The following is a 20,002-nucleotide window of genomic DNA, read 5'->3' as shown; positions in this document are numbered from 1 at the left end:
TCCCACCAGTGTGTGCTAGTGTATATATTGGAAAAGAGACAATGTAAATTGTATGTTGCATATGGGAGTTTTTGTTTATAAGCACACATACTGTGCCCCCTGGCCCTCCTCCAGTCCCGAATATGGGCCATGGGAAATTTAGACATTTTGTTGCACATATGCAAAGTCACATGCATAACAGATTTTATGGTAATTAAACAATTGCATCCTGTCATACTCTAAGCATTCAGTTCAAATAGGAAAATCTGAGATACAACAATGCTACCGGTTTTCCACTCATATTTCTCAGTCCAGAGTCTCTGATAATTCCAAGAGCACATAACCATATCATATTTGGCTAATACCCCACCACCATCACCTCTTTTACTATGAAACACAGTATACCCTACCCTAGACTCCCACCGCCGCGGCCATAACCCACTCTATAAACCAATTCCCATTAAGTCTTACCCGCTCCAGTTTAAAATTGCGGCCGAGCACCGCCCGCTGGTTGGCGTCCACACCCTGGCAGCCGTTGAGGAACTCGGGCATGAAGGCAGAGTAGAACGCATCGAAGTCCACGGAGGCCATGTTGTACACTGCCAGGGCGATCTCCTCTTGGAGCAGGTCGTGACTTTTGTGGAGGAGCACCTGTAGGAGCACGTTGATGAAATGAAACAGCATGGAGGTCCGGAACAGCTTCTGGAATACACACACAGACAGAAAGAACAGTGTGGCCAAACACCAAGTTAGAATCATTAAATTTAATTCCATGCATTTTCATTGTCCCCAAATGAATTATTTAAATTCCACGCATCGTTATTGTCCACAATGGCGATCACTGAATGTAACTCTTGACCAACTCACACTTCAGGCAAAAAGTTAGTTCACCTTCAAGAAAGTAATAAAATAACCTCTAATGCCATTTTCCTGATGACGCAAACTAAATTATTCCGCTGCTCTATCGTTATACATCAGTCTGAGACTGCCATCATTGAAGTCGTTTGTTGTGACATCAAAATGAGGGGTGTAGTACAAAACAAAGTCATCAGCGATTGGATCATCTAACCAATCAGAGTATCAAAGCCAATGATGAATTTACCCACGTGTTCTGGCCCAACCCATTGGCTTCTGCAAGCAATCAGACGGTCTAGAATGGATCCAGACCAATTGTGGAGAAGAAACTAACGTCCGTGGGGCAAGCAGCATTTGGCCGGAGTAAGGAGCTGGGTAGCCAGGCAAATCGACCATATAAACTGGACAGATACTAATCCCAGAGAATGCTTATATTATTCTGTCAGGTACTGTAACTGTCTGTCCATTATTTAAATGTTGATTATGTCATCAATGTAAAATGTAGTTGTAAGGTCTTTTTAGTTCTGTGTTGGACCACAGGAAAATTAGCTGATGTAATTTTGGGGCAGCAGGTAGTCTAGTGGTTAGAGGGTTGGGCCAGTAACCGAAAGGTTACTAGATTGAATCTCCAAAGTAAAAATCTGTCCTTCTGCCTCTGAACAAGGTAGTTAACCCACTGTTCCTAGGCCGTCATTGTAAATAAGAATTTGTTCTTTACTGACTTGCCTAGTTAAATAAAGGTTAACTAAATAAAAAAAGTGGATCCTAATAAAATGGACATTAGACATTTGTTTACAGATCATGTGCAAACAGCATCCAGTCCTTTGGAAAGTTTTCAGACCACTTTACTTTTTCCACATTTTGGTACGTTACACCCTTACTCTAAAATTGATTAAATTGCCCCCCTCAATCTACACACAATACCCCATAATGACAAAGCAAAAACAGGTTTTTATAAATGTTCGTTAAATTTATAATTAAAAACAGAAATATCACATTTACGTAAGTATTCAGACCCTTTACTCAGTACTTTGTTGAAGCAACTTCGGCAGCGATTACAGCATCGAGTCTTGGGTATGACGCTACAAGCTTGGAAGACCTGTATTTGGGGAGGTTCTCCCATTCTTCTCTGCAGATCCTCTCATGCTCTGTCAGGTTGGATCGGGAGCGCTGCTACACAGCTATTTTCAGGTCTCTCCAGAGATGTTGCATCGGGTTCAAGTACAGGCTCTGGCTGAGCCACTCAAGTATATTCAGAAACTTGGCCCGAAGCCACTCCTGCGTTGTCTTAGGGTCGTTGTCCTGATGGAAGGTGAACCTTCGCCCCAGTCTGAGGTCCTGAGCGGTCTGGAGCAGGTATTCATCAAGGATCTCTTTGTACTTTGTTTTGTTCATCTTTCATTCAATCCTGACTAGTCTTCCAGTCTCTGCCGCTGAAAAACATCAACACAGCATGATGCTGCCACCACCATGCTTCGCCGTAAAGATGGTGCCAGGTTTCATCCAGACGTGATGGTTAGCATTCAGGGCAAAACGTTCAAGCTTGGTTTCATCAGACCAGACAATCTTGTTTCTTATGGTCTGTGTCCTTTAGGAGCATTTTGGCAAACTCCAAGCGGGCTGTCATGGGCCTTTTACTGAGGAGTGGCTTCCGTCTGGCCACTCTACCATAAAGGCCTGCCTGACTGGTGGAGTTCTGCAGAGATGGTTATCCTTCTGGAAGGCACTCCCATCTCCACAGAGGAACTCTGGAGCTCTATCAGAGTGACCATCAGGTTCTTGGTCACCTCCCTGACCAAGGCCGTTCTCCCCCGATTGCTCAGTTTGGCCGGACGTCCAGCTCTAGGAAGAGTCTTGCTGGTTCCAAATATCTTCCATTTTAGAATGATGGCCGCCAATGTGTTCTTGGGGACCTTTAATGCTGCAGCCATTTTTTGGTACCCTTCCCAAGATTGGTGCCTTGACACAATCCTGTTTTGGAGGTATACCGACAATTCCTTCAACCTTATGGCTTGGTTTTTGCTCTGACACGAACTGTCAACTGTGGGACCTTATATAGAAAGGTGTGTGCCTTTCCAAATCATGTCCAATCAATACAACTTAACACAGGTGGACTCCGATCAAGTAGTTGAAACAGGATGCACCTGAGCTCAATTTCGAGTGTCATAGCAAAGGGGCTGAATACTTATGTAAATAAGGTATCCGTTTTTTTATTTAATACACTTGCAAAAATGTACAAAAAAAAAATGTTTTCGCTTTGTCATTATGGGGTGTGTAGATTGCTGAGGAATTGTTTTTATATAATGAATTTTAGAATAAGGCTGTAACGTAACAAAATGTGGGAAAAGTCAAGGGGTCTGACTACTTTCCGAAGGCACTGTAAATGCATGAAACAAACGGTAAGATGATAAGAGTAGTCTAGGAAATGATTTAAAAACAGGATATACTTGGCTAGTTGTTGACCACAAATCGATCACAATATTTACTACTTCATAGTTCTACTTCATAGTTCATAGTTCTCTCAGCATTTAGTGCTGCTATCATGACTGATAGACTGTGTGATAATAATAGCATACACCATCATGACGTGTAATGTCAACGTTGTATTTATGTTGTTTTATATTATGGCAATCATAGAAATACACTACATGACCAAAAGTATGTGGACGCCTGCTTGTCGAACATCTCATTCTAAAATCATTGGCATTAATATGGAGTTGGTCCCCTCTTTGCTACTATAACAGCCTCCACTCTTCTGGGAAGGCTTTGAACTAGATGGTGGAACATTGCTGCGGGGACTTGCTTCCATTCAGCCACAAGAGCATTAGTGAGGTCGAGCACTGATGTTGGGCAATTAGGCCTGGCTTGCAGTTGGTTCCAATTCATCCCAAAGTTTATCAATGGGTTTGAGGTCAGGGCTCTGTGCAGGCCAGTGAAGTTCTTCCACACTGATTTTGACAAACTTCTGTTAGTGGATTGTCAATGTGACGCTGAAACAGGAAAGGGACTTCCCCAAGCCGTTGCCACAAAGTTGGAAGCACAGAATTGTCTAGAATGTCATTGTATGCTGTAGCGTTACGATTTCCCTAAGGGGCTTAGCCCAAACCATGAAAAACAGCCTCAGACCATTATTCCTACTGCACCAAACCTTACAGTTGGCACTATGCATTGGGGCAGGTAGCGTTCTCCTGGCATCCACCAAACCCAGATTTGTCCGTCGGACTGTCAGATGGTAGAGCGGCATTCATCACTCCAGAGAACAAATTTCCACTGCTCCAGAGTACAATGGCGGTGAGCTTTACACCACGCCAACCGACGCCTGGCTTTGCGCATGGTGATCTTAGGCGTGGCCTACCACTTCGCGGCTGAGCCGCTCATAGACGTTTCCACTTCACAATAACAGCATTTACAGTTGACCGGGGCAGCTCTAGCAGGGCAGAAATTTTATGAACTGACTTGATGGAAAGGTGGTATTTTATGACAGTGCGACGTTGCAAGTCACTGCAGCTCTTCAGTAATGCCATTCTACTGCCAATGTTTGTCTATTGAGATTGCATAGATGTGTGCTCGATTTTATACACCTGTCAGCAATGAGTGTGAAAAAAGCCAAATCCACTCATTTGAAGGTGTGTCCACATACTTTTGTATATATAGTTTAGAATTAGATAGCAATAGAAAAGTAATCATATTTTCATGATGACAACAATATTAGATGAGGTTATTAAGTTGGACCATACAAATAAAGTGTCACAAAGCAGAGACAAAGGGTAATTTTGGAGCAACAATAAATGCACTTTAGGAGCTAATGGTATGGCATATAAGAGCTGAACTCACTCTGTGGTAGAGCTTGTGCTTGCTGTTGAGGGACTCCAAGTAAGAGAGGTTCTGCTTGAAGATGTGGATGTCTGGCTGCAGGAAAGACTGCCCAAAAGCCTGGAGAAACAGATTTGAGCCCATGTCAGGGAATTCTACAGTCCTGTCCAAAAACAACCCATAACCCATTCACCCTAGATACTGAAATAACTGGATAGTTATAATCCAGGGTTGGTCAATTCGAATTGAAGGCAGTTCATTCAGAAAGAGGAAAAACATGTGAAATTAATAGCTTCTACTTTTCAGGTTATTGAGAAGTCATTGAAATCAAGCTTAATTCCTGAATTGACTGAATTCAATTTGAATTGACCACAATCCTCTATAAGCAACATGGTATCGTTATATATATATATATATATATAAATTTTTTCAACAGAACATCTTACAAATGGCAGCAACATGCTGGATTGTGAGTACAACTTACATTTGAAAATAGGCAAAAAGCTTATCATAGCTCTACAATGGAAAGGCTAGGAGGTGGAATTTTCTGCACATTGCTTAATGATTAGAAGGGTGCTATAAACCAATTATATCATGTACATGAAGTAAATATAAAAAAAGGCTATTATTAACTTGGCGTTGCAGTTTCGTTTAGACATTTTTGGAAATGTATTGACAAATTCACTAAAGCGCCGTTTCTATTAGCACTTTGAAGTCAATCCGGGTTGGGCTGGCCTTGGTGGACTTGTTTGAATTGCGTTTCCACTGCCTCAAAAAATAAATAATGTCATGTTGTTAGGTAGCCAATATGTGACGTGCAGCTGGCTTCGCTAATGAAGAATTGAATTCACCCTCACCATGCTGTAACTAACATTACCACATACTCATGCCAGCGCCAGCCAGACTCATATACAGTGCCTTGCGAAAGTATTCGGCCCCCTTGAACTTTGCGACCTTTTGCCACATTTCAGGCTTCAAACAAAGATAGAAAACTGTATTTTTTTGTGAAGAATCAACAACAAGTGGGACACAATCATGAAGTGGAACGACATTTATTGGATATTTCAAACTTTTTTAACAAATCAAAAACTGAAAAATTGGGCGTGCAAAATTATTCAGCCCCCTTAAGTTAATACTTTGTAGCGCCACCTTTTGCTGCGATTACAGCTGTAAGTCGCTTGGGGTATGTCTCTATCAGTTTTGCACATCGAGAGACTGACATTTTTTCCCATTCCTCCTTGCAAAACAGCTCGAGCTCAGTGAGGTTGGATGGAGAGCATTTGTGAACAGCAGTTTTCAGTTCTTTCCACAGATTCTCAATTGGATTCAGGTCTGGACTTTGACTTGGCCATTCTAACACCTGGATATGTTTATTTTTGAACCATTCCATTGTAGATTTTGCTTTATGTTTTGGATCATTGTCTTGTTGGAAGACAAATCTCCGTCCCAGTCTCAGGTCTTTTGCAGACTCCATCAGGTTTTCTTCCAGAATGGTCCTGTATTTGGCTCCATCCATCTTCCCATCAATTTTAACCATCTTCCCTGTCCCTGCTGAAGAAAAGCAGGCCCAAACCATGATGCTGCCACCACCATGTTTGACAGTGGGGATGGTGTGTTCAGCTGTGTTGCTTTTATGCCAAACATAATGTTTTGCATTGTTGCCAGAAAGTTCAATTTTGGTTTCATCTGACCAGAGCACCTTCTTCCACATGTTTGGTGTGTCTCCCAGGTGGCTTGTGGCAAACTTTAAACAACACTTTTTATGGATATCTTTAAGAAATGGCTTTCTTCTTGCTACTCTTCCATAAAGGCCAGATTTGTGCAATATACGACTGATTGTTGTCCTATGGACAGAGTCTCCCACCTCAGCTGTAGATCTCTGCAGTTCATCCAGAGTGATCATGGGCCTCTTGGCTGCATCTCTGATCAGTCTTCTCCTTGTATGAGCTGAAAGTTTAGAGGGACGGCCAGGTCTTGGTAGATTTGCAGTGGTCTGATACTCCTTCCATTTCAATATTATCGCTTGCACAGTGCTCCTTGGGATGTTTAAAGCTTGGGAAATCTTTTTGTATCCAAATCCGGCTTTAAACTTCTTCACAACAGTATCTCGGACCTGCCTGGTGTGTTCCTTGTTCTTCATGATGCTCTCTGCGCTTTTGACGGACCTCTGAGACTATCACAGTGCAGGTGCATTTACACGGAGACTTGATTACACACAGGTGGATTGTATTTATCATCATTAGTCATTTAGGTCAACATTGGATCATTCAGAGATCCTCACTGAACTTCTGGAGAGAGTTTGCTGCACTGAAAGTAAAGGGGCTGAATAATTTTGCACGCCCAATTTTTCAGTTTTTGATTTGTTAAAAAAGTTTGAAATATCCAATAAATGTCGTTTCCACTTCATGATTGTGTCCCACTTGTTGTTGATTCTTCACAAAAAAATACAGTTTTATATCTTTATGTTTGAAGCCTGAAATGTGGCAAAAGGTCGCAAAGTTCAAGGGGGCCGAATACTTTCGCAAGGCACTGTATTTAGCGTGCTAACGTTCTCTATGACCTGGCCAGCTAAAATTAAACTGATTTGCTAGCTAATGTTAGGTAGCTAGCATTTGAGGGCTGACCGTTCTCATAAAAGTTTATTGTGTAGTGCAAAAATGAATGAAGGACCCAGCTATGGTGGTAATTCGTGTCATGTCTGACAACTGCAGTAGTACTATCTAACATCAACAAGCACAGACGAGCTAGCTAAACATGGTGTGAGCATCTCCCCCCAAACACACACACACACCTGCATGGCAGCACTAAACTGGGCCTCATTCTCCATGGCCTCCTCGGCCGATCCCCTCTGCACACTGGCTAGGACAGAGGTCTTGAAGAAGTACCTCCAGTTATGGTGAAGCACCTGGTATAGCAGCTCAAACATCTCTGCTTTGACATCTGGAGAGGAACGCTGTGGAACAGACAAAGAAATCACAATAGACCTTTATTATCCATTGTTGATCAAAAATTCATATCCTTTTTTGCTGACCCAGTGCCCAAACCACACACACACAGTGCATGTATACATTTTTTTGTTATGTCAGTGTGAATGAGAGTGCGCGCTCTCACCTCAGCCACAATAGGATAGACCTGCTCCATGCAGAGAGCTATTATGCTGGGTAGGAAGGGTTTGAAGGCCTGGCCGGGCTCCTGAACCACCACCTGGAGAATCTTTAGGAACTTCTCCACCACTCGGCAGCCTGCGCTGCCCTCCTGCAAGATACTGGCTGCCAGCTGCTCCCTGGGACGGACGGACATACAAGAACGTAAACAAACAATGTATAGCTTCTAAACATGTAAAACCATCATGGGGTTGTTGAGGATGGCCAGTCCTTGCATCTACAGCGCTGTCTATTAATTTGAGAGGGGTTACATTTCTCTAGCCTCATCCCTCAACTGTATATCAAAACATGTGGCGGGACTGCTGTTTTGTTGTTTTCAGAATCCCAGATTGTAGCTTTAAAATGGTCACAATATTTGTGTCTAAGCATGTGTGTGTGTGACCTACCTGGTGAACATGCTGAGGAAGGTGTGTATAATTTGTCCGGTGAAGGGCACGCCCATCTGAACACGCAGACCTTGAAACAGTGTGAGGAAGAAGCTCAGCATCTCATCCGTCACATCTTGAGGATAGAGGGCGTGACAACGGGAAAGACAGAATGTCAGAAAGAATAACTCAGCGTTGGCATTATATCAAATCAAAGACCAGAATGTTTTGAATGAAAATGAAATTTGAAGTGATAAAGAAAATGAAATCTGCAAACGGTCCCTTTTAAGGTGACTACAAGCTTCACTCCATTGATCTACTGTATGTGCGTACGTACATGTGGGTGGAATGGGATTTTGGAGTAGCGGACACCTTTTCGTAACATGACATCCTCGCCGTCTCACCCCCATTCACAAGGGGGCGATAGTTTTTTTACATTTATTTTTGTTTACATTTTTTGGTCTTTTAATTTTGTGAAAGCAAGAAAGAGTTACCTTCCCTTACTAGTAGTAGCTAGCTGGCAGCCTGGCTAGCTGACGTTAGCCTGGATAAAAACATAGCAAGCTAGCTTTTTTAGCTTCCCACATCTCCATGTGAAATAATCATAATGAAAAAAATATGCCCTGCCAAATATTTTACTTGCCGGTGTAACCTAAAACATTATCCCACTTTGATATGCTGCTTGCATATTAACTCCCATATCAGCTAAACATAGAACGTCATGTTTTGGTCACAGAGTAAAAAAGCACATGGCTAGCTAGTTGGCTACAGCAGGTTCTACCATTTCGAAATAACCAACCTTTTGGGTCGATTCTTGTTGTTTGGTTTACTGTTTGAACAGCTGTTGAGATTATATTTGGTTATCAATGCAAAATAGGCTACTTTGATGAGTAGCCTATTTATCAGATGATGGAAACAAGCGACAACACTGCCCCCATGGCAGCAGAAGGAATGATACCACGTCTCACTTTTTTACTACCTGAAAGTTATGTAGAACGCCAGAGTGTATTACAAGGAGCCGACACTTTAGTAGACGAAAAACGACATTGCAACACTCCGAATCTTGCGTATGCGTAGAGCTTGTAGTAAATTTGAAATATCATTCATAAGAAGGTGAATGTCATTGAAAATGGGAAAAGGGCACTAGCAACATTTCTTGTGAAATTGTTAGAATGGCTGAAAGTACAGTTGCACACTGTGTGTACTTGTTAATAAACATTTTGTTAAGTGCAACGTTTTTGTCACATACATTGACCTTGCTCAGGCATATCACACGTATAACGTTACATTGTAAAATTACTTGAAATGTACTGTGGTGATGGATTTTAGATTTGAATTTAAGGGAGATAAAATCAGTGAATGGGTAGTAAACTTACAACACGTCAGCTCTCTATTATGACTGAAACTGTTGTGTTGTAACATTGTGTTTTTTCTTCTAACCTGGCTGCTGGATGAAGACAGGAAAGAGGCCCAAGGAAACTTGCACGGACTCCTGGAGACTCTGGTAGCAGATCTGTCGGGATTTGGTGGATTCCCCGGAGATGCTGTCCACTATGTCTCTTAGCACAGGCAATGTCTGGTGCAACACTGCTTTCGCTAAGAAAGAAAAAGAGGCGTGGGGGTAAGAAAGATGTTAGGGTTTATGCTATAAAGCCAAAAGAATAATGTCTCTAGTGTTCCTTCCTTACAATCAGTGCATTAAACTTCACAGGTAAGACAACTACATTACTCTGTGTTGATTATTGTACATTGTCCCAGTCAAAAAAGGGCTTTACTCAGTCAGAATTTTACTTGGTAGTTTTCTTTCATAGGAATTACATGGAATTATAGTGGTATTATAATTACATAATTATTCCCTCAATTATTATCCTTACATTTAATCAAACTTTGTATTTATGCATTGAATTATATACATACAGTGGCAATAAAAAGTAGGTGAACCCTTGGGAATTACCTGGATTTCTGCATAAATCGGTCATCAAATTATCTGATCTTAATCTAAGTCACAACAGACAGTGTGCTTAAACTAATAATAAACAAATTATTGTATTTTTCTTGTCTATATTGAATACATCATTTAAACATTCACAGTGTAGGTTGGAAAAAGTATGTGAACCCCTAGGCTAATGACATCTCCAAAAGCAAATTGGGAGTCAGGAGTTCGCTAACCTGGAGTCCAATCAATGAGACGCGATTGGAGATGTCGGTTAGAGCTGCCTTGCCCAATAAAAAACTCACAAAATTTGAGTTTGCTATTCACAAGAAGCATTGACATTGAACCATGCCTCAAACAAAAGAGATCTCAGAAGACCGAAGATTAAAAATGGATGAATTGCATAAAGTTGGAAAGGGTTACAAAAGTATCTAAAAGCCTTGATGTTCATCAGTCCACGGTAAGACAAATTGTCTATAAATGGAGAAAGTTCAGCACTCTTGCTACTCTCCCTAGGAGTGGTCATCCTGCAAAGATGACTGCAAGAGCACAGTGCAGAATGCTCAATGAGGTTAAGAGGAATCCTAAAGTGTCAGCTAAAGACTTACAGACATCTCAGGAACATGCTAACATCTCTGTTGACGAGTCAACGATACGTAAAACACTAAACAATTCATGGGAGGACACCATGGAAGAAGCCACTGCTGTCCAAAAAAAATCCATTGCTGAACGTCTGAAGTTTGCAAAAGTGCACCTGGATATTCCACAGCGCTACTGGAGAAATATTCTGTGGACAGATGAAACTTCAGTTGAGTTGTTTGGAAGGAACACACAACACTATGTGGGGAGAAAAAAAGGCACAGCACACCAACATCAAACACCTCATCCTAACTGTAAAGTATGGTGGAGGGAGCACCATGGTTTGGGGCTGCTTTGCTGCCTCAGGGCCTGGACGGGCCTGGACAAGCTTGCCATCAGACAGAAAAATGAATTCAAGTTTGTCAAGACATTTTGCAAGGAGGCTATCTGTCTGCCAATTGAAGCTCAACAGAAGTTGGGTGATGCAACAGGACAATGCCCAAAACACAGAAGAAAATACGCCTTCTGGAGTGGCCCAGTCCAGAAGGCGTCCTGACCTCAATCCGATTGAGATGCCGTGGCATGACCTCAAGAGAGCACTTTGCACCAGACATCCCAAGAACAGTGCTGAACTGAAACAGTTTTGTAAAGAGGAATGGTCCAAAATTCCTCCTGACCGTTGTGCAGGTCTGGTCCGTAACTACAGAAAAAGTTTGGTTGAGGTTATTGCTGCCAAAGGAGGGTCAACCAGTTACTAAATCCAAGGGTTCACATACTTTTTCCACCGTGCACTGTGAATGTTTACACGGTGTATTCAATAAAGACATGAAAACATATAATTGTTTGTGTGTTTGTCTATTGTTGTGACCTAGATGAAGAGCAGATAAAATTGTATAACCAATTTACACAGAAATCCAGGTATTTCCAAGTATATATATATATATATTAAAAGATCTGGGAAAAAATTAAGAGACCTCGGCAAAATGATCCGTTTCTTTCGTTTTACTATTTATAGGTATTTGTTCGGGTAAAAAAAAAGTTTTTGTTTTATTCTATAAACTACTGACAACATTTATCCCAAATTACAAGTACAAATATTGTCATTTAGACTATTTATTTGCAGAAAATGACAACTGGTCAAAATAACAAAAAAGACGCAGTGTTGTCAGACCTCGAATAATGCAAAAGAAAAGAAGCTCATTCATTTAATGTAGGAATACTTCAGAAATTAATATTTGGAAGAATAACCCTGCGTCTTGGCATGCTCTCCACCAGTCTTTCACATAGATGTTGGGTGACTTTCTTTATGCCACTCTTGGCGCAAAAACTCAAGCAGCTCGGCTTTGTTTGACAGCTTATGACCATCCACCTTCCTCTTGATCACATTCCAGAGATTTTCAATTGGGTTCAGGTCTGGAGATTGTGTTGGTGAGACTCGTGCCGCCTACGGTAGACCTACAGTATATTGAAAAATGTGTGACCAATAATTACATAAAGGATTGGAGGATTCGAAACCAAAAGCCACCTCATTGGTCTCCCTGTGGCGGCCGACACGGATATCGAACCTGTATCTGTAGCAACGCATTTGGCACTGCGAGAGATCCCATCCACTCCGGAGCCCCCATCCACAAAGTATCAAACTACAGAGAGGTGTTGGTAAAAGGTATATTGTCCTGTTAATAGCCCATAATGGGCTATTATAATGCTGTCCATGGTATCCAGGTCAGGATAACAAAACATTTCTTTATTGAAGACTATCAGAAAGAATGTTGGTACATATTTAATTTGATCCAAAGCCATGAATGAGTGAGTCACTCAGCTTTATGTAGGTGCAGGGCTATATGACTGTGTAATCAACTTAATAATATATAACGATATTTTTGAAGTTATTTCGTTTCAAAAAAACTAAAGAGAGCGACTGTAATCTGAATAAAGGCCAAAATAATATTTGTAACGGCCAAAACTTTTATTTCTGTTTTTAGAGGGAGAGAAACGCTGGGCGAATTGTGCGCCGCCCATAAAGGCCAAAATATAGCTCTGCTAATAGCCATAATGGCGCTGTACAACATGACCGTGTGTGTTTGAAAGAGCATTTGTATAATTATTTTATTAACGAAAGCAAAGATGCTGAAGAATAAATACAGTACTGTACAGTATATGTTTTTACATTTGGAAAATAAAGCATTTAAAGCATTTTGAAGATATAAGCCAGCTGCATTTGTTTATTAGGCTACTGTGCAGTCTGACAATTAAATATAGCCTACGGTACATACTGTAGTAAACATGGGAAAGTGCCTAATTCCTTACATAAGGAGAGCAGGTCATGCCCAGACTTTCTCGGTCACCTCAAGTACTCATTAACTCTGTCTAATGAGTTTTTGGGTTGCATCAGTCATGGACAGAAACTTTTGAGACACAGTATTAATGACCCAGAGGTTCACCAGTAAGCCACATTTGCCTCACTGTTTGTATTCAAATCAAATTGTATAAGTCACATGTGCCAAATACAACAGGTGGTAGACCTTACAGTGAAAATGCTTACTTACAAGCCCCTAACCAACAATGCAGTTAAAAAAATGGATAAGAATAAGCAATAAAAGTAACAAGTAATTAAAGAGTAGCAGTAAAATAACAATAGCAAAACTATATACAGGGGGGTACCGGTACAGAGTCTATGTTTGGGGGCACCATTCTGTGCCCACTTGTGGTATGTCTCTTCGGTTATACATCCTTGGAATACCAGAACAGCATAGCGGTCTGGACGGCCCTTGCTGTGCCTGGTGAGCAGTTGGTCAAGTTCTGTTGCCAGAAGAGGAATGGTAATGTCAGGGTGAACCGACGACCTCGCCGGGTATGTTAACTCTGCCTGTTCGAGGTGGAGTTCCAGAGCTCACAGGTGTGCCTGGCATGGATTGTGACGCCATCTTGTTCCTCGCCCTCTATACGTCATTCTCATAAAGATGCCATTATTAGTTACATTGTTTTAGTGCTAACGTCTGCACGTTCAAACTAAGAACAGCAGGAATGTTTCCCTAGTCAGCGCCATTATTAGTGCAATGTCCCTTAAAGTGTTGCCAGTGTGGCGGGGTGGGTATCCACCCCCCTTCCTTCTCCTCCCTTCCCCATGGGCTAGGTCGGTCTTCTGTGCGCGGCTCTGCGGCCCATCCTGTGCCCACCGCCCTCGTAGCTTGAACCTCGCACACTTTCAGTGGATACAGCTAGAGAACTGCAAGGCAATCCCATTGTGCACCACTCGGGAGCCATGATCAATATATATTGTCCTGCTAATAACAGGGTTAATAATATATCTGTGAGAATATCCAACAGGCTTTTATATAATTCTAAATTAATAATAATAATATATATATATATAAACATTTTGTTTTCAATCTTTTGTTTTCAAATAATGTAAAATGAGCGAGAAAAAGGCCATTCTTGAACATTGGGTGAGACAGTGTTTGAATTTGTAAATAAAGCCAGTTTGTTATTTAGAATTATTTATCTCTGTTTTTAGAGGAAGAGAAACCAAAAACCTACAATCATCTCATGGGTCTTCCAGTCAAGGGCAGCACGGGTATTGAACCAGCATCTGTAGCAACACCACTTGCACTGCTATGCAGTGTCTTGGACCGTTGCGCCACTCAGGCGATGTACAACATGACCGGTCGGGAGTGGCCTACACTACTACAGTAAGAGAAAAATAATCCTAACAAAATAAAATAAAAATCTTAGTGTAACAACTGTTTTAGAAAGTAATACTGAAGTCGTGCACAATTATCAGTTCCTATTTAGGTTTATGTCACCCATTCATTGACAGTTAGAGACACAGTAGGACCCAAAAGCATAATCAGTGCTCAAACTCCCCCTTGCGCTGGTCTGGAGTAATGAAATGGTGACGCTAGGTACTGTTCTAAACCACAAATTACCTCTAAGGGCTGCAGCATAAACACAAAACTTATAGTGGAGTAACCACTGTACCGTCACACCATTCATGTACCATATTGGGGTATGCAGTATTACCGTCAGTGCCCACAAGGGGCGCAATTTCTTTCCAAACATTGTTTATTTTTGCTAACAAAGTACTAGCAAATTCTCATAGGGGACGCTAGCTAAATGCTAATAAGAGCAAGCGAACATAAACTAAATGCAAGGCCAGACAACCCAGCTAATAAAGTCATATTTATCTCAAAATGGCTCCTCTCACACTTGATCCAGGAGGGAATTGATTGTCTCTGCGGTAACCAATAAGCTTAAATCTTGAAAGCTAGCCACTTACAGCTGGCAAGTTATCAAACCAAATGCATAGCTGGAGCCCTGAGCTGGAGCAAATGTATTTGGCACATCTTAACTTCTAGTTATAAGATATGTAGCTGGCAAATTAATTTAAAGTGATACTTAATCACCTCTCTTGTGATGCTCAACAGTGGATCGTCACGTCATGTTTGCGCCATGTGGTCTTTATAAAAAAGAAGCATTTGGCGGTATTGAAAATCATACCGTTGGTACTTCAAAATACCTCAGTATACCACCCAAACCTAGAAATAAATACTTAAAAGTACCCATTGTCATCACATCTTTCACCACATTATTTCTTAGTAAATACCAGCCGAAACAGGACTATAGAAGGAAGCGTTAACAAAACTATAAGAGACTGATAAAGGTTGATAAATGGCATGATGCCCAACTGACTGTCTTCCAGGCCAAGGCGGTGTGGGGGCTGGTTGGCAGTGCCCCTCAGTAGGCGGTAGTGGCGGGTAAGGGCAGCCAGCAGGCTGGCGTGGCTACTGGAGCGGGTTTGCCATTGCTGCTCGCTCTCTGGCAGGTTAGACCAAGGCAGCAGCAGCATGTTGGACAGAGCCCTGCACACGAGCATGTGGGCCTGGAGGAGTGGAGACACACACACACACATTAGACAGATCCCTCCACGCATAACCATACTCATATAGGTGGGGTGTATAGACATTCCATGAGACACATTATGCATACACGCACACACACACCCTAAAGTGCTACACCCCAGAATCAAGACAGATTTTTTTATTTATTATTAGTGGTCCACTTCGAATCAGGAAATAAAATTAAGGCCGGGCATTGATAACAACCCATGGGTGGATTGAATTTCAGCCCTCAGCCTCAAAATAACACTGAAGCCATAACGGTGCACTCTGACCTCTTGGGGGAGCCTGCGAGTCTGGCTCTCTGTGATGAGGTTGAAGATGTTCTGCACGGCAGGCAACGTGACTAGGAAAACAGGACGCACGGTGGTGGCCATGGACACCATGAGATGGCATGCCGACAGCAGCAACTTTTCAGGTACCTAGAATAGAAATACAGTTTGACAATGAAATAGGTAACAAGGAATTGACAAAGACTCTTAGTTGACTTGCTGAAATGATCTGATAACCAGTTTTTGGCCAATGAGAACACAAATATGCAAGCTCAGTTGGTCAGCATAAAAATGGAACCACTGTGTGTCATGATACCAATTGCACAACATCAGCAACCAGGTAAGATTTAACAAAGACATAGTGTTACTAACACATACTGTGTGTGTGTATGGTTACCTTAGCAGTGATGAGTGGTGCGGTGGCATCCATGGTGGAGGTGACAAGGCTGATGAAGCGGCTCTGATTCTGCCTCTGGACCTCACTGTAGAATTGAGCCAGCCAGTGGGAGTAGGCCTGCAACGCCGCCAAGGACTGGGCATGGCTGGAAACAAACACACATTAACAACTGTGACAATACAGTTATATCTGTCAAGAAAATCAAACGCTCTCTGACTATTTTCTTATCACACATTTTTAGTTTAATAAAAGGGGTGAATTCTTAAGTTACGTCTACAGACAAGGGTAAAAGACAGCAGTTTGTAACGAATCCACTTTATATCTACAGTGCCTTCAGAAAGTATTAATACTCCTTGACATATTCCACATTTTGCTACAGCCTGAATTCAAAATAGATGAAATAGATTTATTTTCTCATTCATCTACACACAATACACCATAATGACAAATTGAAAACATGTTGTCTCAAAATGTTGGCAAATTTATTGAAAATGAAATACAGAAATATCTAATTTACACAAGTTCACACCCCTGAGTGAATACATGTTAGAATCACCTTTGGAAACGATTACAGCTGTGAGTCATTCTGGTTCTTTCTGGGTAAGCTTTGCACACCTGGATTGTACAATATTTGCACATTATTCTTTTAAAAATTCTTCAAGTTCTGTCAAGTTGGTTGTTGATAAGACAGCCATTTTCAAGTCATACAATAGATTTTCAAGCAGATTTATGTCAAAACTGTAGCTAGGGCCAGTCAGGAACATTCAACGTTGCCTTGGTAAGCAACTCCAGTGTATATTTGGCCTTGTGTTTTAGGTTATTGTCCTGCTGAAAGGTGAATTTGTCTCCCAGTGTCTGTTGAAAAGCAAACAACCAGGTTTTCCTCTATTACATTTATTTGCCCCAAACATAACACTTTGTACTCAGGACACAAAGTTCATTTCTTTGCCACATTTTTTGCTGTTTTACTTTAGTGCCTTATTGCAAACCAGATGCATGTTTTGGAATATTTTTATTCTGTACAGGCTTCCTCATTTTCGGTATTTTATTAGGATCCCCATTAGCTGTTGCAAAAGCAGCAGCTACTCTTCCTGGGGTCCACAGAAAACATCAATAGACAAGAACAGCTCTAGTACAGAACTACATACATTTTTTTTTAAAGGCACACGTAGGCTACATATCAATGCATACACACAAACTATCTAGGTCAAATAGGGGAGTGGCGTTATGCCGTGAGGTCTTGCTTTATCTGTTTTTTGAAACCAGGTTTGCGGTTTATTTGCGCAATATGAGATGGAAGGAAGTTCCATACAATAAGGGCTCTATATAATACTGTACGCTTTCTTGAATTTGTTCTGGATTTAGGGACAGTGAAAATAACCCTGGTGGCATGTCTGCTTGGGTAAGTGTGTGTGTCAGAGCTGTGTGTAAGTTGACTATGCAAACAATAAGGGATTTCCAACACAATATTGTGTTTGTGTTCTTGTAAAAAGAAGAAGTGATGCAGTCAGTCTCTCCTCAACTCTTAGCCAAGAGACACTGGCATGCATAGTATTTATATCAGCCCTCTGATTACAATGACAAGCAAAACGTGCTGCTCTATTCTGGGCCAACTGCAGCTTAACTAGATCTTTCCTTGCAGCACTGGACCACATGACTGGACAATAATCAAGATTAGACAAAACTAGAGCCTGCAGAACTTCCTTTTTTGAAAGTGGAGTCAAAAAAGCAGAGCATCTCTTTATTACGGAAAGACCTCTCCCCATCTTTACAACCATTGAATCTATATGCTTTGACCATGATAGTTTACAATCTAAGTTAACGGCAAGTAATTTAATCTCCTCAACTTGTTCAAAAGCCACACCATTCATTAACATATTCAGCTGAGGTCTATAACTTAGGAAATGATTTGTATCAAATACAACGCTCTTAGTTTTAGAGATGTTCAGGACCAGTTTATTACTTACAGTTTATTACTGGCCACCCATTCGAAAACAGACTGCAACTCTTTGTTTTTGTTAAGGGTTTCAGTGACTTCATCAGCTGTGGTTGATGAGGAGTACATGATCGAATCGTCAGCATGCATGGATACACATGCTTTGTTTAATGCCAGTGGCAGGTCATTGGTAAAAATAGAAAAGATTAGAGGGCCTAGAGAGCTGCCCTGCGGTATAGCACACTTTACATGTTTGACATTAGAGAAGCTTCCATTAAAGAAAACCCTTCGAGTTATATTAGATAGATTGCCATCGTGGATTCAGAGCTGAGGTTGAAAAGCCACAGCACAAACCTTTCAACAGGTTATGCTCAATAATATCAAAGACAGCACTGTAATCTCCACTCTATTGTGGAGTAACTACAATGTTGTTGAATCATCCTCAGTTTTATCCTATCACAGTCATTAAACTCTAACTGTTTTAAAGTCTCCATTGGCCTCAAGGTGAAATCCCCGAGTGGCTTCCTTCCTCTCCGGCAACTGAGTTAGGAAGGACGCCTGTATCTTATCTTTATATGATGGCGCCGACAGAGATGGTCGCATCACTTCGAGTTCTGTGTGTATTAAGTAGTTTTTCGGGAATTGTTAGATTACTTGTTAGATATTACTGAACTGTCAGAACTAGAAGCACAAGCATTTCGCTACACTCGTATTAACATCTGCTAACCATGTGTATGTGACACATACAATTTTATTTGATTTAATCTTTGTAGTGTCTGGATGTATCCAAAGTGTAATGAATTACTTATCCATGCTCAAAGGGATATTCAATGTCTGCCTTTTATTTTTACCCATCTACCAATACATGCCCTTCTTTGCGATGCATTAGAACCTCCCTAGTCTTTATGGTTGAATCTGTGTTTGAAATTCACCGCTCGACTAAGGGACCTTACAGATAATTGTGTGTGTGTGGGGTAGAGACAAGAGGTAGTCATTCAAAAATCATATTAAACACTAATAGAGTGAGTCCATGCAACTTATTATGTGACTTGTTAAGGAAATGTTTACTCCTGATCTTATTTAGGCTTGCCATAACTAAGGGGTTGAATACTTGACAACATTTCTAAAAACATAATTCCACTTTGACATTATGGGGTATTGTATGTAGGCAAGTGACACAAAATCTAAATTGTATCAATTTAAAATTCAGGCTGTAACAACAAAATGTGGTTAAAGTCAAGGGATGTGAATACTTTCTGAAGGCACTGTAGACAGTGGCAGTAAACGGTTGACACTCACACGTCGATGAGGTCCGGCTTGAGCACAGATGGCACAGCAGTCTCCAAGTCATACAGGCTGATCTGAGAGCCATAGCATGTGACCTCCACCAACCTAGAAACACAAGTGCAGACACACTAAACAATGATGCAATCTGAATTATTTCCTTATCAAAATTCTCCCCTGTAATACAAGACAGGATTGGGGTCAATTTGATTTCAATTCAGGAAATACTGCATTGTCAATTCCAAATCAAGGCATAAAATCGTCTTGCCACTTCAAAAATTAACTTGGAATAATTCAATCAAGTGTAGGTACTCAGTCAGGAAAATGCATAATTTCATTTTGGCCAAAAGCTATTTTCTCCCTTTCTCTTTCACATATTGGAGGCCACCAAAGGAATAGACACTAGGAACCAAAACGAAGTTAGACACTGATGTTTGACAGCAGAGCAAGTGGGTCAAATTCATTTAGCCAATTCAGGAAGTAAACTGAAATATCAATGGATGTGACTGAAGGAAGCAGTGTGGCACACT

At 41.2% G+C, this 20,002-nt stretch overlaps 1 protein-coding gene across 1 annotated transcript in view; it reads right to left on the bottom strand.

The window, feature by feature from the left end:
* xpo6 (exportin 6) overlaps positions 1-20,002 on the bottom strand; it is a 62,120-nt gene that overhangs the window by 797 nt on the left and 41,321 nt on the right. The window contains exons 14-23 of the mRNA XM_021624327.2: positions 19,488-19,580; positions 16,253-16,397; positions 15,859-16,005; positions 15,378-15,567; positions 9,617-9,772; positions 8,198-8,312; positions 7,759-7,930; positions 7,439-7,600; positions 4,669-4,767; positions 451-681 (exon numbers count right to left, since the gene is read on the bottom strand). Coding sequence (XP_021480002.1) covers positions 451-681; positions 4,669-4,767; positions 7,439-7,600; positions 7,759-7,930; positions 8,198-8,312; positions 9,617-9,772; positions 15,378-15,567; positions 15,859-16,005; positions 16,253-16,397; positions 19,488-19,580 — 1,510 coding nt within the window. The remainder of the gene's footprint in view (positions 1-450; positions 682-4,668; positions 4,768-7,438; positions 7,601-7,758; positions 7,931-8,197; positions 8,313-9,616; positions 9,773-15,377; positions 15,568-15,858; positions 16,006-16,252; positions 16,398-19,487; positions 19,581-20,002) is intronic.

The sequence above is a fragment of the Oncorhynchus mykiss genome, chromosome 12 (genome assembly GCF_013265735.2).
Source record: "Oncorhynchus mykiss isolate Arlee chromosome 12, USDA_OmykA_1.1, whole genome shotgun sequence".
Taxonomy (NCBI): Eukaryota; Metazoa; Chordata; class Actinopteri; order Salmoniformes; family Salmonidae; genus Oncorhynchus; species Oncorhynchus mykiss.
Note: the sequence above shows the minus strand (reverse complement) of the source record. Positions and strands in the feature narration are given on the sequence as shown.